Raw genomic sequence first — 24,106 nt, 5'->3', positions numbered from 1 at the left:
AAATGTTTTCTTGGACCCCTAAAATTAGTCAATTTTCCGGCGGTAGCGAAAGAGTTAAAGCCACATGTTTTGTGGTTACCATTTCAGATTATTGTGGTGATAAGTTTCTTCAAAAATATAATTATGGCCACACATGGATAGTCATTCTTATATGAAAACACTTCAGCGAGAATCCACACTAATCATAATCTGCCAGGAGGTAGAGGTTTACTTTTTATCATGCAACAACAAGAACTGTATAAACGAATAGCTGCACTGCCAGCACTCACTTTTCAGGAAGATCTGGGTACTTGATCCTGAGCTCTTGATTCTTGAGCACTTTCTTCTCAAAGTTGAGGATAAGCTTCTTGAGATTTGTCTCATCAAGAACGTCAATCTTTAAATAAAAACAAAAATTACATCAGAGATACAAACGAAATCAGAATCCAGTTCCCTTGACTACATTACTTTCCAAGCCTCACCTGAACAGAATTGTTCAAATACCTGTGAAAACGGTATAATGTAAAGGTACAAATAAGGTCAGCCATAACTGTTTTGTGCCCATCCACAGATAAAAATTTCCGTTTAGTCCCTCTTGAAAGAATTGTGAATAACACAGAACATAAGCACAGATGTGCACATGCGCACACACACATGGCCCCCCATATACATCGCTGTCCAACCATTCCCAGCCATTTTAGTACGGAGGTGGTGTCCTTCAACTTTCCAATTACACCTCAATCCACAACTCGGAATCTTGAAAAGGATGCCTGTTCACCAAACAAGGACGATTGTGTGCTTGCACTCCTAGTTTTTTGGAAATATGCATGCTAAATATTAAAGAAAAGAACTGACTACATGTATACAGCCAATAATTTTAGTGCTTGTAGGGTACAAATGATGTATCTTTCGTGTTCATGAGTGTTTTGTTGCCTACTGAAAAAGATGCTTTCAGGACGCTAACCAGCACTATACACAGGCCATTCATGTGTATATTTCATTTATATAAAAGATGCCACAATGAGTATTTTGCACATCTTTTTCATGGCTACACGCATCTATTAACGGTGTTCGCCCATCGTGCACACCACATGTATATTTTTACGAATACGTGCACCTACAGTGTCTTTAAGAATTTCCGCAGGTACTGATCCAATCTAGAAAGTTCGTAATGTATAAAATCAATATTCACAAATGTGCATTTACTTCAGGAAAATATGTTTCAGAACACGAGATAACCTCAGGCCTGTTGCAGCAAACTCAATTATTTCGCTATTCATATCTGCAGGTGCGGCTCCTTGCTTTATATCCTATTTTATGAAATTTTACAAGGACTGCATTCCATATGTGCGACGGTGATGCTGTGGATACAAGGTATACATCAAAGAAAGAATGACCGCTGTATTGTACGTTCGATGCACCGTCAAGAAATTCATGCAGATACATCAGATGCACCTTGAAGTAATTCTTCTGGATACATCGGATGTACCTTTAGACACAACGTTATTAGCCATTGCACCGCCACTGACATACCCACAGGATTTGCATTTCTTTGTTCAAATACCTATGATTCATTGCAGCAAAATCACTCCCTCTGTGGGAGAGGTCGTTGCGCCACAACAGTACGCCACTTACAACGGCAACTTGCTGTTCATGTATATCATTACACTGGCAATTCCCTGCTCAAAGATCCGCACCCCTGCATAAGGCGTCCGTACACCTCGCATCTTTGTAGAAGCTTACTTTTCGTATTCCTTGCGGTGGTCTCTGGTACATTGTGGCAAGTTTCCGGCTTTGAAAGTGCTCTCCTTGGCATCGTGTGCTTCAAGGCTGCACTTCCGCTGGCATGTCTTTTTATCCATTGCATCCTTTGTTCACCCCTCTCCTATCTCTCTGTTCTATCTACATCTCATTTACTGTCATACCTGCTCTGACTTGTGAAAATAAATGAAGCTGCTACCTCTGTGGGTGTTTCTTTCCAAATGGTAAAACGAATAACAATTTTTTATTTATTCATTTATTTATTAGCATTCTCACTTTCTTACATACAGCAAACTAAAGGAACAGGAACAAAAGGTGCCAAACTGATTGATTGATTGTGGGGTTTAACGCGCCGACGCAACGCAGGCGATGAGGCGCGCCGTAGTGGAGGGCTCCGGATTAATTTTGACCACCTGGGGATCTTTAACGTGCTCCGAAATCTCGAACACACGGGCGTTTTTGCTTTTCGCCTCCATCAGAAAAGCGGCCGCCGCGGCCGGGAATCGAACCCGCGACCTCGTGCTCAGCAGCGCAACGCCTTAGCCACTGAGCCACCGCGGCGGGTAAGGTGCCAAACTGCACCTGTCTGGGTTCCTGACATTTACTGGAATGTGCAGGAGACACAATGAGGAAAACTAAAATGTGCATTTGAAATATGCTGTATAAGCTTTTTTTTTTTCTTGTTGCAAACAAAAAATAAAGTTGTGCTGTTCCTTTCATTCCAAAGGAAAAAAACTTGCCACTGGAGGGGTACGTCACCCCTGAAAAAACACACGACACTGGGGCAATTTTTAAACAATGATTATTAGCCTCTTAAAATGCTGTATGCAGTGGCACCAGTTGCTCTTACAGTCTGTACAGCAATGAAGTTTCAAATCACCTTTAAAGGGACACTAAAGAGTAAAAGCAAGTTAGCCAATATCGCTAAATTAGAGTTCTGTGAATGCAAATACACCGCTAGTAGCAGCAGATGCTTATTAACGCGGAAAACGCCAAAAGTGTGAAAACAGGTTTCACCACCCCATACGCTTTCCCAGACTACATTCTGTGACATCCCGAATCTTGAATGGGGAAACCTGACTGGTGGAACTTGCCTAAGCATGTTTCTAAAATACAGATTGCCGTACAGACCTGTAAATGTAAGACAAATATGTAAGAAAACATCTGCAAACCATGTTCCTTCTAAAAGAAACAAACCTAGGCAAGCAAACATTACAAAACAGAATGTCCCATGCTCCACCACAGGCAGCAGTCTTCATTTCAGTTTCAATTTCATTGACATGTTTCGCTTTGCGGTACAAGCTTAGTTAAAGGTGCATGCAGGTGGCTGTGAGAGCCTGCCCATTACACCTATTTACCTGCACACACACATACACAACAGCCAACGGTAACAGTAAGAAATTAGCATAATCAGCTACATTGCCGGGACGGCTATCAACTTAAGTGATGGCCAACTGTACGCGTATTTTCTCCACGTTCTCCCAGGTGGCAGCACCTTTCAGGAATGCTTTGCAACTAATGGGGATCGAAAGCCACCCTTTCTGGAGGTGCTATTCTCGACTTTGCCTGGGTACTGCCATACCCAGATGTCAAAAGGATTCTTTCTGAATGACTTTCCATTCACGAGCTAAGCAAAAGCTAATCCAAATAGGCTTTCAGTAAGATGGCAATGATGAAGTTTAGAACATGGCTCCGGCTTGCTTTGGGTGCTTTGTGACAAGCTCTTTAAAGGCCGGCCAACCGCACTCAAAATATCAACCTCCTGAAAACATTATTCCCGTATAGCCTGCCTAAGAAGATTGCAATATAGACACTATGACAGGTGAAATGTGCGTATTCGTGGTGCAAACAACCATGAAAAATCAGAGATTTTTAAACCAAAATTGAGAGGAGCGCTGCCATTACGACCAGCCTGAAGCAACGTTTCAGCCGGCGAGCGAGCAGCCGCATGCGGCCGGCCGGCCAAAGCAAACCTGTGCACAACGCATTGCCCTCGCCGCAGCTCTAGGAGAAACGCGCCCAGTGCAGCTCGACTGGTTCTCCTCGCTGGCCATAAGAAAAAGCGTAGGGCCGGCCGCAGTGTCACTTCCGCTTGAAGGCTGTTTGCGCTATCCATCGGCAGGTGCAGCACCACCTGCTACGAAGCTATTTTAAATGCTTCTAATTAACAATGCATTTCACAGGCCTATACGTCATGTCCCTGTTGGCTTGGTGGTACGTACTGTACGTTCAAATTAAATTTGGCCGAGGTGAAATTTGAGTGCAGTTGGCCTTTAAAGTCACAAAAAAATATATAAAAGAAAAACAGGAAGGAGAGATGCAAGCTTTAATTATTTATTTCTCTGCAAACAAGGCATTGTTTGCTGTAAAACAAAAGCATACAGAGCTTTAATACAGAGAGAGAAAGTTATTCAGCCTTGAGTGTCTAACTTCTTCGTCAATATAAATTTCCCTTTAGAATACAAGTTGCTTCTTTCTTTTAACAAACTTTTATTGAAGCAAATGCTTTGATATAAGAAATGGTTGCAAAATTGGTGTCACCCAGTAATCCCTCTTACTTCCAGTAGATGTTTCCGTGCTCTCAGCAAATTACTACATTTTAAAATCTTAAAGCAACAGCCAGCCAAGGTGCTTTGTGAGGCACAAAGTGCCCTGTGGCAGTCAACTGGACATTAAAGCTTTTGCATTCACAATCTATAAGAGGTGCTTAGGTGTCCTCAGAGTTGTTTTGTGTGCATTTCATCTCAGAGAAGATGAAATGCACACAACTATTTGTTGGTGTTCCAGCCTCTATCAAACATCAATTGTTTTTTGACATTGCACATAGATGTGACCATGACAAGTTTTGTAGGGCGTGAACAGGCAAAAAAAAAGAAAAAAAGAACAAAGGTATAGCTAACACTGCAAGAGTGTGCACCAACTAGGCAAAAGTATCCTCGTAAATGTCATTAAAAGGTGGCAACTGGTGCCATTACAGTCATAAGGCTTTGCCATGGGTATCCATCAAAAGGGATGATTTTTTTTACAAGGAAGCTGTCTCTCTCTATAGCCCCTATGCATGCCCCTTGTGTTTCCCAGGAAGGGGGGGGGGTCAAGTACGGGTTTGGGCTAGTTGGTTGTGGCTTCCTTTCGTTATCCCTATTTTTGCACTGTTTATTTTAACCAGTCTGGAAATGTCCGTGAACGAAAATCATGGTAGGGAAAGAGGGAATGGCAAGAAGGATTGTAAACCCTCTCTGCCCCAATGCCTCTATTTGAGTGTATGGTTGGACCTAGCCGTCGTGGGGGCGGCCATCTTGGCCAGTAGCATAGCCATGTGCATACAGCTCCCCTGCCGGTCATGCGAGGCACGCTGTACCTGCGATACTACACAACTTGAGAACAAGGATGCCACCTTATCTCACAAAGGAACCCCCTTTCCCACCAAGCCAAGTTTGGATGCGTGCATTGTCTCCATGAAAGGAGTCCACTCGCACACTCTGTCGGTGTTGGTCGGATCGGGGGTCCCTTCTCCCCACAGCCACAATGATAAATGTCTAAATTGGCCCTGCAAGGAACTCTGCTCAGAGATTTGGACGGTGTTGGTTGTCGGGAGCCAGCATGACAGACATCTGAATTCGAGTCCCCGTGGCTTAGCAAGCAAACAGAGCCTTTGCCTCTGCTGTGAACTACAGTCATGTTGTTGAGTATTTTACCTATATTTACTTGGCAATAAAGCCAAAACTTTGTCACCGAAGCGTGGAATCTGCCCAGTGAGCGCGAGTACTTGAACCCGTGTGTGTCTTCGGGTCTCATTACGTGGCTAGTACTACAGCTTGGTAGTTCTTACTCTAGTAAAGCTAGTCGGGGTTTCCTGTTATCCTGTACACTAGCACACGGGTTTCATAGCATGAGGCGTTTAATAGCACGAGTCATTCCACAGTGCGTCCACTGCTCCGCACCAGACCGTGCCCATCGTCGTGGTAGATGACCTTAATGTGGATGAATCGAAACTGCAAAATGACTGCTTTATCAGATACAAAGCTGATGACTTTGGATTCATGTACAGCAATCCCTCATTAACTCGAACTCGGATATCTCGAAATATCGGTCAATCGAAACTTTTTTTCACTGTGCATTTACCTCCCATAGCCACCATGTATTTGCCCCCCTTTATCTCAAAACATTTTTTCAGGGGACCGCAGATATCTCAAAATGTTGAGAGAACGCAAGGCAAAGTCCACTGCAGGCAGCTGATAGGTCTCCGTTCGAATGCTTAGCTGCCACTACGAACCGAACGCAATCGTGAACGAGTTTACGCTGTACAAGGCCAATATCGCAGTTACCGGAATGCTCTCCAACACCTACATCTTTGTGAGTGCCATGGATGATGCAGTTGATCATGAGGACGAAGAGGAGCCTAGAGAAATGCCTACAACAACAGAGATGCTACGCCTTGCTTTGCAACAAGGTAGGGTGTAATGGTGGCGACCAACAATTCATGCGATGCATTGAGCAGCTCGAGAATGCTTTTCTGGGACTGGATGCGAACGGGAAACAGGCGAGCATCACGCAGTTCTTTTTTTTTGCAATAAAAATTTGTTTTTTCCATGTGAACTTTTTTGCCTTAATACGAAAGCCCCTGTGAAAGCCCCTGGGTTACCAGCATTAGCTCTTATTTCAGTGACCTGGCCACAAATTTTCGGCATTTCGCTTAACTCGAAACTTTGCTTATCTTGAAATTTTCAGTGAATTTACCCCTTAGAGTTAACGAGGGACTTTTGTGTTATCAGACACATGCCCGCCCATGACCATTCATGGTTATCCATTCGACATTCGCCTAGAGAGTGTCTCGCACGAACGCTGAGATTCTCACTGCCAATCACCCACATCATAAAACAGTGCTCGCAATAATTTCAAAATAAATGTGTATAGTTGTATACGTGCATGCAAACATAATTATGTCAGCAATTATGTGTGTTAGTGCATAATTTCATAATGCGTGCAACACGATGAAACAAACAGCTTCGCTGGGTTATTCCGCCACTATATGAATGATTCAGCCCACTATGTTTTTCGGACTTACGCGTCAGGAAAATGGTGTCTATAGACAGCACGCATGCACATGTACACATCTGCTGCACCTTGTCTTGCATAACAGCATAGTAGACATGTCAAATGCTGTCGAAATGTCAACAGTACATTGTTGGGAATCGTGACTTACAATTTCCTGATTGTCCTTGCAAGCAGGAGGCCAACACGCTGTGCGCTCCGAATAAAGGTATGGCTACGCGATGGACACAATATGTTAGACACCAGGAGTGCCTGTGACTTTGGCTACCAGCTACACCTGACATGACCAACCGACTGACATGAATTAATGTATTCAGGGGATAACAAATCTTTGAGATTTCTTACAGCTACTCTATTTGCCAACTACTGGCGCAAGTTAGTCACGTTAGCTTTTCGTCAGAAAAACACACACACACACACACACACACACACACACACACACACACACACACACACACACACACACACACACACACACACACACACTCACACTCACACTCACACACACACACACACACACACACACACACACACACACACACAGTTCAAACACAACCGAAGCATCAGCGTACTTTGCAACGAGGGTCGGGTCCAGCACAACGACTATGTTCTCATGTTCAGGCCATAAGAATATTCGCCGTTGACGGTGAACACGTACGGAATGGTACAGCCCTTTAAAGGATAAAACAAAATAAAATGCACGCAGAAAAACATACGTCAGTATCAGGCTCTGCAGCCTCCACGGGTTCCTCGATGTCTCTAGGTGTAGGCATCGATTCCTCTCGCACAGGAGCTGGGTTGATAAACAAAGCCATTTAATGCAACGCACAAACAGCTGAAAGAAATCTGCTTACTATATCGAAGAACTCGCGTCGATCCCGCCGTAACTGCATTGTGTTGGAGGCGCTTTCTCGGCCGTGTGTCCGCTGTTTCATCGTCATCTCCCACGGCCGCCCGCTTCGGCTCCTTGGCAGGCTTGTATACAGAAAACAAAAATAAAGATTAGTTTCTTTCAGTTAATTCTTCTCAAGAAAACAACACCAGTGCATCGCGCACGCAAAATAAAAGACGGCCCACAGTTTACCCTGTAATTCAGTAGCTCACCGACGTCCATTTTTGTGTTGCGTCTAAAAGGTGGGCAAAAAGAAAAACAGAACTCCGATAACATTTTCCAATTGCAAAAACTACATAATTTAAAATAATACGTTTAATTTATTTTAATTTGTAATAGTAGTAGTTCTGTGTATAAAATTTTTGTCTTTGTAAGTGCGAAAAAGTGTGGGCAACGCCGCCGGGCCGCCGGTAGCAAAGCCGATGCAGGGACTTCATCAACTTTATGCCTGTCGCGTGGGCTGAACATGATGTTGAACCACGACTGAACGTACTGGAACAGCCGCTTTCCACAAGTTTCCAGCCGCTCTCAGCTGCCCTTCCCCGCGTTCTACCCATCCAGCGTGCTCTTGTCTTTGGCACGACAAATAAAGCCAGTCGTGGTCTTGGGCAGGAGTAGTAGATAAACTTTATTGTTTTAAATATGGGGGAGGAGTCAGAAAGACTAGAAGGGTACTTGTGGGTGAGAGGCAAAAATACTTTTGTTGAGAATTCTATACGGCCCAGGGAGCCCAAGGGAGCCCACATGCAGTCCGCGCCGCCTGTGCCCTGGGACTCTTGTCACTATAGTCACCAGCTCAACCTAGGCTACCTCGGTAGGCAAAAAGGGGCTGGACACCAACATCTCCGATTGCTCTCCAAGTCCAGGGCTCCATGATTCAGCGGCCAGAGCTGCCTCCCATGCCTTGAATAAGGTAGTAAGGTTTCTGTTGTTCGTCTATGGCCATATGGTCCGGCAACCGGCACTCCCAAGTTACGTAACAGCGTGGACTTATCTGCCTCTGCCGCCGAAAGCTAGCACCCCTGCACCCGATGTAGTGGACGCGCAGGTCTGCATGGCTAAATATGCCCCATCGTACCCCACGGTTGAGTCAGCTGACGCAAGCTCATACGGTCTTAATTGGAGCCGTATCGCTTAATAAAGGCACTTGAGTTCCAGCAACCGGTCGGCGTGTACGCTTTTATCGTCGCGCGTCAGCCGACGAGACACCCGGGACGCACAACAGCCCAAGAGCAATTTGGAGGCTCATACAAACAAACACATACCCACACCCAACCCGCCTGCACCTAATCCACCCAACACAAGTCCCATCCCCGAACTGCACCCTCTGCACAGCCCCAGCCACCTTACCCCACATTCTGTGGGCCTGCCCCCAAAACCCCTATCCCCGAATCACCACAACTGAGCAGTGGAGAGAAGCACTGGCATCCCACGACAGGGAGGTACAGGCCTCCCTGACCGCAAGGGCCGCCTCGGTCGTCGTTGGGCTGATAACAACGACCACCAACTTCTCACGCTAAAGACAAGCTCAGTTTAATAAAGTTTTTTCTCTCTCTCTCTCTCTCTCTCTCTCCACATTGCTTGCAGTGTGCTTGTATGCTCGGGGAGAGAGTTATAGCGACTTGTGTATAAAGGTGTTGGTTTGTATTTGCCGTAGTGTCTGCGGTTTCAAGTTTCTTGTGAAAAGAGGGAGAAGTACTGTTCCCAGTTTCGCTTGCTGCGTCTCGTTTCATGGATGCCAGTTTACGTTGTGTGTTTTCCTTATCTTCGTGGTATGTGTTTTAACTACGCGGGAACCTTCCGGCTGTGATGTACATGATGACTAGCTTCCTTGGAGTACGAAATGTTTTCTTTCGGCCCCCTCGATGCTCATGATTCTCATTGTGAGCTCGAGGAAGTCCTGTAGGTCTCATCGGTAGTCTACCACAACCGTCGTGGTGTTTGAGTGATCTTCTAGGCATGCATGTGTGCACACTGTGTTAGTATAGAGTTCGAATTCCTTCTTGAGATGTTTAATTTTCGCTTCTCTTTTGTGTTCTTGGGGAGTGCACCGTACGGCGGGCAGCGCCGTTTCGCGGAAACTATAAGCAACTCTGCCACTCTGCCTCTCACAGCGCGGACGCTGACAGGCAATGTTGCATAGGCGGCGTTGGTGCGAGTTTTCAGGTTTTGAACTCCTGTGATCAATGGCGGTCTTCTGGTTATTGTGTTCGGGTGTTGGACTCTGAGCAATGTTAGTAGTTTTCACTCATTTTATGCGCGTTGTTCGTTGTACATTCAGTTTTGCTTGATATGTGGTAAGGCACAAAGTGTTGAGCCTATTTTGTTTAGTGTGCTCAGTTCCTAGTTTTCGTGAACATACTGCAACCGGCTCGTTCGACTTGCCAGCATGTTAGGCCTAATAGCGGTGAAGTGCGCCCGCAAGTGCTGGGTTCGCTTCCCGCAAGTGCAGGTTCGCTTTCCGCAAGTAACCAAACGTGTGTTTGACGTGCGAACTTGCCATTAAGGAAAACGAAAGTACAGTGTAATTCGCAGATGCTTGACAAGCGGTAAGTGTGTGCATACATTATTAAAAATCGCGCAGGACAAAAGTTTTTTTTTGTGTTCAGCGTGCCTGCGCATTGACGGGACACCATAGGAGTGATGTTGCATGGATTTTGCATTCTGTTTTGCTTTTTATTTGAGCAGCTTCTGTGTCTGCGCAAGACGTGCTCATGATTCTGGAACGAATTTGTCTGCAGTGTTGATGCAGCACTGCTTCAATCCTTCGTGAATTACTCCGTGCTCGCAGATAAACGGTTGGTGACGCTTGCGAATATCGGGGCGTTATCGGTAAGCAGAAGCTTCTGATGCTGTTCTCAGATGTTGCTCGAGCACTGATTTACACTATGATACATCTTCAATGTGGTGCAAGTGCAGTTTTTCCTGTATTCGTTTGCTTGTTTTCCTCGCAAACCCGGTGCTCTGAATGCAAATGTTGTTGGGGAGGGGTAGCGTAAAGCTTTACGTAAATTTTGCAAAGAGCTGGCAGAAATGTAAATAGCAGGGGCAGAGGTTACTTCATGTTAAGTGATGTTCAGTGATAAACGAGACGAAAATGTATCCTGTGGTTGCATACCTCGTGTAACTTATGCTCAGTGTGCGCGGCAGTTGCAAGAGTTGTGTAGCGTTGTCAGGTGCAGGAGTGTAGCGGATGTAGTGTAGAAAGGCGAAATTGTACACCCGCCTAATTTTTTTATCAATATCACTGGAGCATTGACCGTTCTTTATACCCCTGTCACACGGGCACTTTCAATCGCGATTGAGTCGATCCGGATCGAGCTCAATCCGGATCGGGCACCTGCTACACGGCAGTTTCAATCGCGATCGAGCTCGATCCCGCTCGAACTCAATCCTGGTTTCTCAAGCGCGATCGAGGCTTCCAAGCGCGATCGAACGAAAGCGGCGATACTCTCGTCCCCGCTCAGTAATGGCACAGAATGTGACAACTTCAACTAACGCCACAAATTGTGTCAAATAACTTTATCCAAATAAGCGTGAGGTAATATTTACATAGTTAGGTATACCTACGACCGCGCGAAGTTACCAGATGCCGGCCGCAAGTACATGGTTAGCGCCATCTGGCGAATACGAGCGCAACCCGTGCAACTTCTCAATCGCGATTGAAACGGGCCGTGTAGCAGCGGCAGTACGTCGAGCGCGCTCGAAAACTCGATCGCGATTCACTTCAATCGCGATTGAAAGTGCCCGTGTGACAGGGGTATTATCCGCGCTGTATGACGGAGGGACACGGCAGATTCGTCAGGAATTGTCGCATGTGCACTAAGCTGTGGCTGCTCTTGCCATCGTCTGCTAGGCTGTCCCGAGAGCATAACGGTGCCCCCGATTTTTTCCTTCACTTATCACTGCTTGCTGAACAGCTGCTATTGGTGCAAAGAGGGTGAGTGAAAGTGTAATCGCAGCAGCCGAAGCATTCCATGAGCAAATCTCAAAATGTGCGTTTTTTAGCGATTTATGAAGTATTGACGCAACGGCCCTTCTTGTGAATGAATATGGGCCAGTATGCAAAGCACTGTGATAAGCGAAGAAAATGATTCAGGGCTGCTCTCAGCTCCTGGAAGATCCTGTCCGACGAGGGCCGCTACAGCCAGTGTTTAGTGCACATGCGGCAACTCGCTGTGTTGGCCATGTCACACCGTCATATGGCGCTGATAAACGGAATAGTCGACGCTGCCATGATATTGACAAAAAATTGGGTGGGTGTGCACCCGCCCAATTTTTTAGCAATAGCACCGGAGCGTCGACCGTTCGGTCGATCAGCGCCTCGTGATGGAGTGATACGGCAAACTCGGTGAGAGTAGCCACATGCGCACTATAAGCAAAGGCCGCTGCTGCCGTCGTTTGCTAGGCTGTTCCAAGAGCAGACGGCCGCCCCATTTTTTGTTATTCGCTTATCACACTGCCTGCCATACTCGAAATTTTTCTTCAAGACCGCGCACGTGGCGCCAACTGAAACCAAAGTAATCAGCGTTGCCAAACGCAAAGTTCGTTCAGCGCAAGGTTCGTTTGGCAACGCTGATTACTCTGTTTTCAGTTGGCGCTACGTGCCCGGTCTTGAAAAATTTCGAGTATAGCAGGCAGTGTGATAAGCAAGTAACAAAAATCGGGGGCGGCCATCTGCTCTTCGAACAGCCTAGTAGACGACGGCAGCAGCAACCTTTGCTTAGTGCGCATGCGGCCACTCTCGCCGAGTTTGCCGTATCACTCCATCACGAGGCGCTGATCGAACGGTGGGCGCTCCGGTGATATTGGCAAAAAATTGGGCGGTTGTACATATACACCTGTGCTTCACCTTTCAGCATACCTCGGCGAAGTTGAAGCTGTTCACAGATGTATTTTGAAATGACCTCTCGCTCCGACTTATTGCTGACCACCTCATCTAAGCCAAATTATCTCAGCCTTACCGCTGTTGTGCTCATGTGGGCTCATTCAAGCCCACAGTTAGCGCAAGAGTTAGCCTCAGTCACAACCAACAAGGGCTCAGAACTTTACATGGTCTGGCTCACTCGTCTCTTTTGGGTTCAGAACTCGTTCCAACTTAGAACATACAGGCACAGAACTCGCATGAACTCGGAAATCATATGGGCTGAGTTCAAAGCTCGTATGGACTTGGAACTTGTATGGTTTCAGAACAGATGCAGTCTCACAACTGGCATAGGTTCAGAACTTAACTTTGATTCAGAACTTGTACCCGTTCAGCACTTGTATGAGCTCTAATTCTGCAGTCTGACAGGGCTCCAAAGCTCAAGTGCGATCAGAAACAGTGCAGCGATGCTTGCTTGCATCTAGATTACTAACACCATCTACAAGCAAATGCAGAAGCAGTACAAAGCACTTGCTCTTAGTTTTGTGTGCACAACCAGTTGTGCTTGTGCTGCTGAGCCAAAGGATGCATATTCGATTCTTGGCTGTGGCGACTGCTGTTTTAATAGAGGCGAAAAGCAAAAATGCCATTGTGTCGAGATTGTGGTGCACGTTAAAGATCACAAGGTAGTTAAAATATTTTGGAGCCCTCCTCTACGGCATGCCTTATAGCCCAGGGGTAGCTCCGGCACGTTAAACCCCACAATGAATCATTCACAACCAGTTGAGGTCTGATGGTACGCTGGGGGAGGAGGAAAGAAAGGGCACTATGATTGATTGTAGGGTTTAACGCGCCGACGCAACGCAGGCGATAAGGCGCGCCGTAGTGGAGGGCTCCGGATTAATTTTGACCACCTGGGGATCTTTAACGTGCGCCGAAATCTCGAACACACGGGCGTTTTTGCTTTTCGTTTCCATCAGAAAAGCGGCCGCCGCGGCCGAGAATCGAACCCGCGACCTCGTGCTCAGCGGCGCAACGCCTTAGCCACTGAGCCACCGCGGCGGGTAGAAAGGGCACTATGTAAGGCAGCATGCGCGAATTTTGTTAGTATAGGAGAAATTGTGGTCTGTATGCATGCCTGTCTGTCCCTTGATTCCGCTGCTTGGCCAAAGTAAATGGAGTGGTTGAATGATACGCTTATATGCTCACAGCCATTTCAAACATCCAAATCCAGTGGCAATGTTTTTTTTAGTTACGTAGTTTTTTTTTTTGTGTGTGTGTTCACATGTTTTTGGTGGCTGCTGCATGCTGTATAATGTGTACGTGTCAGTGCAGTGGAGTGAGCACATGCAAAACTAGTTTTTGCTTGAGTTTTTGGCTGTGCTTAGGTATTGCATGGTTGTGTATGCATTTTCAGCGAAGCCCTGTTAACCTTCACACGCCATGATTTGTGTTCTCTGGGCCGCCGTCTCCACTGTGGTTCCTAAATCATTTTCACGCATAGGTGTTTTGTGACGGCTGATATCTCGGTAGTGACACTTGTGCACCACCATTATTTTGACAGGCAGTCATTTGTCGTCTTATTGCAGGCCTAAATTCCACAGTCGACGATGCAGAAGCATCACACTCCCTTGTGTACGTGCATGTAATAACGATTATAATCAACAACTTCGTCAAAAATAGCATTGTAATTGCAGTTATGTAATCAAGCTGAAAGTTGAGGAAAAGTGAAAAGAATTAATCTGCCAGTAGAACTGAAACACTAACCCACCCTATAGCTCACTTCATTTGCACGGGCCTTGCTTGTCGGGTGTATAAAGGCATGGAATCCAGAGTTCGCCTCATGGCGATGCAACAGGGTGGGGGGGAGACGATATGCTCTTTCATGCACTGTTTATGGCCACACCCTTCCTGATGGTGTTGGTATGGCGCGCTGGCCACTGGTTTCATTGCGTGCCCCCTTGATACCGACCCGAGTCTAAAAATTGCGCTGCTTGTTTCAAGGTGGTCGCCTTGTGTCTTCACACGCTGAGAACATTTAATGCATGCGTTCCTAAATGCACACTGCTCGCCTTTAGCATTGGTTTACAAAGAACTCACGAAACATCTCTTAGCCTTTAGAGCTTTTAAAGGGGCCCTGCAACACTCTTTGAGCAGTGCAAGTAAACCTTTGTGACATTTAGATTACACTGCCAGGAATACCTGTTCCAAATATTGCACATGCACGTGAAGCAGTGGGCCCGCCCGTCACTGTGAAAGACGCAAAAAAACCGACTGTGCTCTTTTCAATTTTCCTCATTATGCACTCCTGGCATGGCCTAAACGACGTCATTGTGGCCATGTCTGTCCTATTGGCTGTCGCTGGTAAACTTCGCGGCTTATTTCTCGCATTTCCTGTGACGATCCGCCGTCGTCGACGCCATGTACCAACCTCTTTTATGCCTGAGCCTGTACGCACAGTTCTGGCAATTCTTTTGTGTTTTGAGTGCACATGGAGTTTGTCGAGCTCAATACTCTCCTTTAAACAATACCACTCAACAACTCGACAACAAACGTTTATTGCTTCAAAAGCGCCCTACCAGCCTGAACGCGCGCTTGTGAGCAAGCAGCCAGGCTTGCTTTTTTGCGGCACCAGACCGGAAATAGACCACTCCACGTTGCGGAGAAAAGGAGAAAACTCCTCGGTCTGTGATATATCGAAGGCCGCCGAAGAGAACGCCGCGAGCCGCCTCTTTCTCCGGTAGAGCGCGCAGCTTTCGTCGCTTTGTTCACGGTTGGGTTGAGCGGGAACACTTATGCGCGATTTCTCATCGCGCGTAGTTTCGTTGATAGTGAACGGATTTTCATAATTCTTGCAAGAGGAGATTGCTGGGACAATAGACTACCCCAAAATACATTCCGAGTAGTCGATGGTAAGTGCTGCAGGGTACCTTTAAAGTAGCGTACAGTATCATAGCACAAAATTGTGTTGTAGTCACTGCCTTAAATTCAAGCATTATCCAAGCTGGGACGGTGGCTCCCTCTCTCATAATAAATTCCAAATGAATGCATGCATTGGCAAAACATTAAAAATCACGCAGAATGTTACTGAAGAACTTTAATCTTGGCATAGGACTTGGTAAATACTTCTGGCAAGCTTGGTGCTAAATAATGAACCACATTCAGTTGCATTATTACAATGGCGCCACTGATGAATGCTAGCTTGACCATGCTCACCACTTACACATTCAACCGGTTACAGTTGCAGTCGTTACGTTGTCTGTGGTGTCGAGATAAAAGTCTCATCACGGGTATGCACTGTACTGATACTGGTGCAGTTATAGCCAACTGGCATTGAAAAAAAAAGGATTCTCAAGATAAACGTTTTTATCTCTCTATCTCAAGAAGACTAGAAATCAGAAGTTTCGCATGGAACCTGGCCTGCATGTTTAATTTTATTTTGTTTCAGGGTTTGGTATTTTTGTAGGTGCCCTACTTTTCTTGTTTGCATATTCAAGGTAGACTATTATTGTACAAAATTGGTTTGGTAATTGCAGTTTCCAAAATAGTATATTAGTGGAATGAGAGCATTTTGTATTTTTCTATGTAAGCTGGGCTGTTCAATTGCTAAATATGATCATTTCAGCGAGCATTTTTTTCCTTCGTCATAATACTTGCATTTTTTAATTAACAGCTTAAAGTATAGATTTTGGTCATAAGGTCGTCAATAGGGTGCTCATATTTATACTTAAAGGGACCAACAACTAAAATTTGCCCAGTATGTGAAAGAAAAGTGAAAGAGAAATCACCTGAACCACCTTACGGCAAGGTTGTTTTGCTCACATCGGGAAATGTATGAAAAGCATTTTTTGGAGCCATCGAGGTTGTGTTGGCTTCCCAGCCCCCAAAATAATTGCTGGCAATAATGACACTGAACCACAATGCGATTTGCTTTTATTTGTTCTTAAGAATTAGTTTAGTGCAGCACTAAGAACAGTGCCACGTGACACAGTTATGACATTTTAATGTACAAGTGTGTCCTGAGCACATATGCACTAGGTGTTTCAGTCTTGTGCTGATAGAGTGCTCTACCAAGCCATAGAAAAAGCAAGGCTGACCTTGCTGAGGTGGACGCTAGCTGTTTAGGGTGGAAGCCATATATGCCTCGTGATTCACAAAATCTGGCATTGCACGTCCACATTCGGTGATACCAAAGAGCCTTGCGGAGCATGTGGGGAGAATGCGTGAAGGCACGTGGGAAGAGAAGCTGCGCTGAAGGAAGAGGACAGTGGATTTCAGCATGCGCTGCGCCTGCGCAGTGGGGGAGCGCGGCGGTGCTCTGGCGCTGCTTGGCGTGCGGGTGGAGCTTGTCTGTGGTGGCACAGCGTGAGCGCTGAACGAGGGACAGCACAGTGCTCTGGCAAGCTGCTCGGCTGTCGCTTTCCTGCATGTGAGCTGTCTTGTCTTTGTTGTATTTTAAGATGGTAAATAACCAGTTGAATGTGATCTCTGATGTTGATGCTTAAATAAATAGACCAGTGAATTAAATTTTTGTGTAAATTCTCGAGCTTGAAAAACGTGCAGTTTGAGAAATTGTTGAAAATAACCTGTAGACAGGTGCTTGAAAGCTAAGACAGTGGCACCTAAAAAAATTATGCGGAGATGTTTGAAAGGAACTTGGCAATAAAATCGATAAAACTTTTTCTTACTATGTTGCTGTTATGTTTTGCTAGAATTTGAGCTGGCTAAAAGTTTTTAAATGATGTGACATGCCTGCAGTTGTAGTGGCAAGTTCAGACCCATAGTTGCCACGTTTGAATTTTTGCAACATTTGGTACTGGATTAAAATTAATTTCTGTCGTTGGCAATTCTCTGCATGTTATTGGCTATGTAAAATGCCAGCTTTCATATTCACTAGCAAGCATATACTCAAATTTCAGTTGTCGGTCCCATTAAGTGAACTAGTTGCTGACTGGTCAAATGCCCGTCAATCATTTAAAAATGCAGTTTTTTTTTTTCTTTCTTGCTTCATGAGTAGGCATTTCAGAGCCAGAAGGCAAGATATTTAATTTTCTTCATTCTAAAATTGTGTGTATCGAATTAATTGTGGCGTACATTTATTGACACAAGTTTGCATGGGTAGTCTATTATGAATGGTTAGTCATCTGGCCTTATTTTACAGTTCTTCAGAAATTATATTTAAAATACGGTGTAGTTGATTGTAATAGTGAAATGAAATTTTTCTGAAAATTTTAAATTGTTCTTTTTTTTTTTGTCACAGTGATTATTTAAACTGCATATGTTAAATATACATGATAACTGCCTTTGAGAGAGGAGCATGGTAGAGTTCCTAGTTCTTGTTTTTTTCAGTGCCCAGGCACCGCAGTGGCTTGAGGTGTAAGTAATAAATTTTAGCTTGAGCCTTGGGTTTCCTCAGTTTTGTAGCCACGACAATGTCGTACAGGCCATTAGAGAGTCTCAGCACCACTGTGCTTTGTTGGGGTAGTCAAGTGTGATGTGTTGTTAATAATAGCATTTTGCTAATTTTGCTCTCGATTCAAGTGCTGTAAGCATGCTGTCAGCCCTCTATTCGAGCAGAAACAAATCTCCCACTGATAAAGCCTGCCAAGGCCTGATTGCACATTTCTATGTTATAGTACCCAGCTTCCTTGAGCATATCCTGCCTGTGACAAGGCAGCATATGCTCCTCCCAGTGTCTTTCTGCCTGTGTCAGAAAGACACAGGGTTCAGTGACTGAGCAGCTCTGGTGGGACATTGTTCTCAAACCTGTGATGCTAATCACATATCTTCCAGTGCAACAGCAAGCGAGGCAGTTTCTTTATATGGCACACACTCTGCAGTTTCCTTTTTTTCAGTACAGTACTGGGAGCAGAAGCCTGGATACCGCACAAGCGTCGTCTGAAATAGCAAGCAGCGCTACCAAATGAAAATGCACCTTCTGTCAAAGCACCCGCAGCACAGCCTGTCTTACCTTTGCGCTTGTTTGTTTACTAACACAAGCCAACACGCTTGCTTGTCAGAGACCAAATGGTGCCGGTTTGGCTGAAAATGTGCACTTTTTCGAAGCAATTTGAGTAAGCAGCAGAATTTGCGGTTACTGCCACGCGAGTTGCTATCTCTTGGCATTTTACAGCTTGGCTTGGCTTGGAAACGTGTTTAACAGGCATTTCTTGTTTTTGTTGCCTCTTGTTTGCAGCGTTATCATTGAGAATTAGTTGCTATTTACCTCTCCATTCAAAACCTCTGCGTCCCCAAACCTGCTTTTCATTATGCTATTGCTTTGGTGATGGATGTTATGGCATGGATGGGTTTGAACTGTGGAAATCACTGATCAATTAGGTTTTGTCTTCCCTTGCTGATCCAAACAGTGCAGTGACCACCAGCCTCTGTGTGTTTGCATGAGTTTTCAGGTGGGCGTGTTCGAAGCTTGCTCATGCTGAGGCTTAAACTTGCACCAGACTTCAGTGAGCAGTAGTTTCCATTGGAGGTGCAAATGGCGACTGCTGGTGGCAGCGCTAAAAAGAAGTGGTAGCAAGAGAGTGGGCTTCTCAGCGCGGCACAAAGCCAAGCGTTAAATGGGCTTATAGAGGTACAGTGACTCCAAACTGGGCTACTTGCCCCTGGCCATTATAGGACAGTGCATTCTGCTTCTGCGAGCAAACGAACAAGTGCTAAGTAAGATTGGCCTTGCAGTAAGTGCTTTGACCAACGACCCTTTGCTTGGTATCCAGACTTTTACTTCCGACGGTATGTACCTGAAAAAAAATAATAGTCACCATCACCATCCTGGTGGTGACTAGGGCCAAGGGATTAAATTGCAGCCTTTGTAGTGTGCATGCTTGGGACAAGTTCAGGCAAATTGTGGGAAGTTAATAATAAGCAAATTTGGTACTGCTGCAGAGGCAGGTTCCCCATTGGGCTGGTAGACCAGCATTGGCAGAGCCTAACTTGTAGCAGACATTCACTGCTGTAGCTGCATGTCTTGCAAGGCACATCTTGCGATAAGACATGCGTCATTCAAGCCACAAGGCTTGTGTGCCTTGCCTGATGTGTGACTACCGAGAGTGACAGTTCAAATGGTTGCACCGATTACAATCCAGGTATGTGGGATAGCTGAATTAAACCCAAATATACTTGACTTTGCTTACAGGAGCTTAGGGTCACTTTTCGCGCAAGTCTATTTCTGCAGTAACAACTCGGATAACCATTGGCCTGTGCCACACTTGTTGCACACTGGGCATCTAACCTTGTGGGCCAGTAAAGGTCCCATTTTTCTTCCACTACAGCGCACATTGCTTTGCCTTTGTCTGGTGCCGACCTCTCACCATTCAAGGGCTGCAGTGGGTGCTGTAGTTTCTTTTTCTTTTAAGCAATACTGTAGAAAATGTTAGTTGCTGAATGTCATTTCATTATGTGTGAGAGAATTGTTTGCTTTTACCTAGACATCAGCACTTGAGGTGTCTCAAGTAAAAATGCACTTTTGTCTCTGAGCTGCACTTCGCTTCTTTGTTGTACTGTGGCAGCTATAGCACTTATCTTTTAAAGCAACTTTCATTATGGGACACCATTAACTCTTTCGTGACCGCGGGAAAATTGACCAATTTTTAGGGGTCTAAGAAAACTTTTTTTCTGCTAACAAATTGGTTAGGCACTAATTACAGCAACACAAAATGCAGATTATTTAACAGCCTTTCCAATAACACTAGTTTTTAAAATGTTGTCATATATCATAGTAGCGAAAAAAATTATCAATAACACCAGTTTTTTAGATGTCATATATCATAGTAGTGAAAAAAATTATCAATCAAAATTTTTGTCAAGTTGTCGAATAGTAGAAAAAAATTAGAATATACATTCTGTAGGGAAACATTTCAAAAACATGCCCTTGGAAAAATGTCGATTTGTGCAGAGCAGTTTGTCAGATATATAAAAAAAAACGTTGGCACGTGCGGTGCTCGTGTCATGCGGTGAAGGCAGCACCAGCGATAATTGCTGCGTCTTATTATCGGGAGCACATCGCTGGTGTAAATGGCACAGCCAACGCTTACAGTCGCTGCCCTGTCTCCTTTTACGCGACAGCGGGCCTATGTTTGCGCATGGAACGTTTGGGAGCCCTGCATCTATGACGCACAATTGGGCATGTCTCGTGGTGTTCTTTTGTATTTCGCGGGCATCATCGGTAAGCTGAAAAATACTAATACCTTGTAAATAGAAAGACGGAAACTGTTTATTTAGACATTTTGCAAACTGCTGTGCAACTTTCTAATTGGAATTTTTTTACTAGCTTCGTTGGTTCAGAGGTTGCTAATTAATCTTGGCTAATTATCTAATTAATCAAAATACAGAAAAAGTGTGACGCATTGCATACAAAAGTGAGCCACATGCACTTGGTCGCGTCGCCTTAGAGTGCATTGACATATTTTTAAACTCTGGCTAAAGTTAGCCGACAAACCCTGTATTCACAAAAAAAAAAAAAATTGAAGTAGGGCCAAATATGGGAGAACTTCAGGTTAGCATGGATAAATATCAGTGTGACTTCAAACATGCAGTTTGACTGGCTTGAGCAGTGATTGCTGCAGTGCAGGCTTTTTTTTTTTTTAATAACAAACAGTTGCAGTGCAAATTATAGCACATTTTCAATTGTTGCTTGCATTCAGCAAAGACCACTGAAGGCACGCTGTTAAGGATGGGGTGCTTCTCAGCTGTGCTGGTGTGTACCTCATGAAATATTTCGCAACCTCTAAAACAATCAGTGGACGCGCCGCTTGATGCCTGAATCTTTTGCCAACACCTTGGGCCCACCAGTGTCTCCGTTCACAAGCAGGATGCTTGTCTGAACCTAAGGGCCATGTGATGGCAATTTCTTGTGCGGTACACCGGGGGCAAGAACTGCTGTCGTACTTTGAGTGAACGCTTTTTAATTAGAACTTCAGTAATTTGAATTTATGAATAATTTTAACAGTAAAAGTTGGTGCGGCCAAGCTCCGTAGAGGTCTATGTATAAAAAAAGCCGGTTAATTTGAACCCGAGCAGTTTCCTTGCGGATAATTAGAACTAAATGTCATAGTGACAGCATCTTGACGCCTGGCATACGGCTAGAAAAACACACACATCCGCTGTCAACACACGGGACTACATGCCTAAAATAGGCTAAAAACCTCTGTGGAGCCCAGAAGGAAGCGACGGCTGTCTCCTCACCATTTATGAGACCTCCGACACCACTGATCTCAGAGGCTCTGCAAATCTTGCCGTATGCTGCTGTTGCTAAGCAACGGAATGCTCGACAAGCATCAAAGTTGGAGTGTTAAATTTTTGGCGTGCCCTACCGCTTCCCAGTTGCAGTGTATACAGTTTCTCTTCACTTTGGTTAGCTTTAACTTTATTCATTTATTTATTTATTGGTAGTAATAAATAAATAAATAAATTGATAAAATTATTATTATTAAAATAAATAATTTCATGAACTGAGGCGGCGTCCCCTTGCAGTTCAAATTAATCTGCTTTTACTGTTGTTGAATTTGGCTCTACTTAGGCACTCTGTGGAAATGTGGGATTTTAAGTTGGTAGATTCAACTGTGTTGGTACTAAACTTCTGTGAGTATGCTCAACTTCTTGACATATCGTTTGAATGAAAATTATTTTTTTTATTGTTACATTTGAGGGGTTCACAAGCTGGCCATTGTGGGGAAGCCTCATTGCAGAATTTCGTGTGGGGGGCGTGCACATTTTTCCCCTCTGCTGCATGGCTGTGAACCTTATGCTCGTCAGGGGTTGATCTTTCGCCTTTGAAGTCTCTCTGGTGTGTCAATTATTCAGGTGTACTCAACGTGCTGTTGCTTCTGTTCAGATGTCACCGTACCTCACTTTCCTCTCTTGGGCAGCATAGGGGAACTGGGTGTACTTTATGATCTGCAGTGGAGCTGGTGTACTGTCGGTGGGGCCTTTGTTTTCACATTTGTTCGTTTCCCCGTGTACTAAGCTTTTGGTCCCATTGCTTTTGCAGCCGCAGTGGAGGCGGGGAACGCCTGGAAGTGCAGCTCGAACACTCAGGCTTTTGGTCTGGGTGGAGCGTAACGGCAGGGCTGAGGCTGACAGTGCGATTATATCTGGAGTGAGAACTGCCGACCAAGGGGCACAGCATGGCTTCAAATGAGGAGCACGAGGAGCCCGCAGCGGGGAGCAGTGATGGAAGCGATGACGACGGCTCCATAGCTGGGAGCTTAGCGGGGCCGGACTCGCCCGAGGCCCCAGACAATGCGCCTGAAGGTGGGTGGTGTTCCTCTCTCTCTCCCTTTCGCGCCCTCATAATGGGCACAGGGTGAGCTTGATCACGGGCCAAGCTGTCCATTTTTAAACTCTAGCTGAAGTGGATGCATTACGTGCTGTGTGGAATTGGGCTTGCGGAAATACAAGGGGCACTCTAGCTTTCATTGACGCAGCAGTCAAACCTGACAAGTTGGCAAGCAGGAGTGTCGTTCTCGTGGTATCACACATTCAAGCTAATGCTTATATGATTGCCTTTTTTAGTATATTCTTGTTGGTTGATGGTATTGCTCTTACTGGCGGCGTCATTGCAGGAAGCGGCTGCCCCAAGTATGGCATTCGGTTGTAGCTCACAGTTCCACTTTCGTGTCATCTTTAAAAAAGAAAAAAATGGCATCACAATCGCTTGGGGGAATGTTCTGCTGAGCATGAGGCCGCAGGTTCATTTCTTGGCCACAGCGGTGGCTGTTTTGTTATTGCGTGGAGAAAGATGGTACTACCCATGTGTGTGACATTTTGCCCTCCCCTCTCTCCAAATTTCTTTCGTTTATTCGTGTTGCATGCCACCAGTTTTATTGCGGGCATCATAACTACAGCACGGCCTTCACGTGCTTAACCATTATATGCTGTACCTGTATTGGCCTTGGCATGCCCTTCCCCTCTCTTTTTTACCTTGTTTAATGCCAAACGATCCAGCAGTATGTATCACACTTCTAAACAGTGTGAGATTTCAAGACCCCGTGCCACAAAAGCTTTGTACCATTATTTTTTTTTCGTCCAGACTGTGAATATACAGTTATGCTGGAAAAGTAACAAAAGCGGCTGTACATTTCATGCAATGCGAACTAAGCCTGCCATTTTGACGACGAGTGGAACAGGCATTTGGAGCCTATAGAAAAAAAAAACTTTTGAATAACCATGAATCCCGTTATGTGATTGATGAAGCTAGCACAAGGAGCAGAGGTTGATGAGAGACTGCTTCACTTGCACCGCTGTTCACTTCCAAAGTAGTCAGGGGTCATTCTGCAAAAAAAGAAAAAAAAAGAAGTTTCTTGTGTACCAATTATCATGGCCACTTCACTGCTCAGAATTAATCCATACTTGAAATGAACAGGCAGGCAGCAGTGTTACATTGACCAACTTCTCCTCCCAATCCTTCAAAAAGCATGCCTGCAATGAGCATGGAGCAGAGAGGAAAGGGCTTTGTACAAATAGACAGGCTGGCCTGTTACGGTAATTCCACACGTACCTCAGCAAAACTGGATGCCACTCACTCACACTCCCACAAAAAAATA

General features: G+C 45.1%; 3 protein-coding genes across 12 annotated transcripts in view; 1 reads left to right on the top strand and 2 right to left on the bottom strand.

Moving 5' to 3' along the window:
* The window catches only part of LOC144155011 (beta-catenin-like protein 1), a 35,902-nt gene extending 27,870 nt beyond the window's left edge, over positions 1-8,032 (bottom strand). For both annotated transcript variants that reach the window (XR_013319494.1, XM_077686193.1), the window contains exons 1-4: positions 7,877-8,032; positions 7,647-7,767; positions 7,509-7,585; positions 270-376 (exon numbers count right to left, since the gene is read on the bottom strand). Coding sequence is in view for 1 of the 2 variants with exons in the window: in XM_077686193.1 (XP_077542319.1) it covers positions 270-376; positions 7,509-7,585; positions 7,647-7,767; positions 7,877-7,960 (389 nt within the window). In the remaining variant the exon portion in view is untranslated. The remainder of the gene's footprint in view (positions 1-269; positions 377-7,508; positions 7,586-7,646; positions 7,768-7,876) is intronic.
* Positions 1-24,106, bottom strand: part of LOC144155014 (trifunctional nucleotide phosphoesterase protein YfkN) — a 146,345-nt gene that overhangs the window by 116,464 nt on the left and 5,775 nt on the right. The gene's annotated exons all lie outside the window — the stretch shown is intronic.
* Positions 9,764-24,106, top strand: part of LOC144155013 (uncharacterized) — a 65,475-nt gene continuing 51,132 nt past the window's right edge. For 4 of the 9 annotated variants that reach the window (XM_077686203.1, XM_077686202.1, XM_077686201.1 and 1 more), the window contains exons 1-2: positions 9,764-9,917; positions 22,552-22,814. In XM_077686203.1, the coding sequence (XP_077542329.1) occupies positions 22,688-22,814 (127 nt within the window). In that variant the 5' untranslated portion in view covers positions 9,764-9,917; positions 22,552-22,687. Of the gene's footprint in view, positions 10,234-10,465; positions 10,517-16,846; positions 16,978-22,551; positions 22,815-24,106 lie in introns of those variants that run through there. The other 5 variants (XM_077686198.1, XM_077686197.1, XM_077686199.1 and 2 more) reach the window with 5 other exon arrangements.

Source organism: Haemaphysalis longicornis, unplaced genomic scaffold (assembly GCF_048455015.1).
Source record: "Haemaphysalis longicornis isolate Haplotype H1 unplaced genomic scaffold, Haemaphysalis longicornis Haplotype H1 scaffold_1, whole genome shotgun sequence".
In the NCBI taxonomy this organism is placed as follows: domain Eukaryota; kingdom Metazoa; phylum Arthropoda; class Arachnida; order Ixodida; family Ixodidae; genus Haemaphysalis; species Haemaphysalis longicornis.
This window is presented reverse-complemented; position numbering and strand designations above follow the sequence as displayed.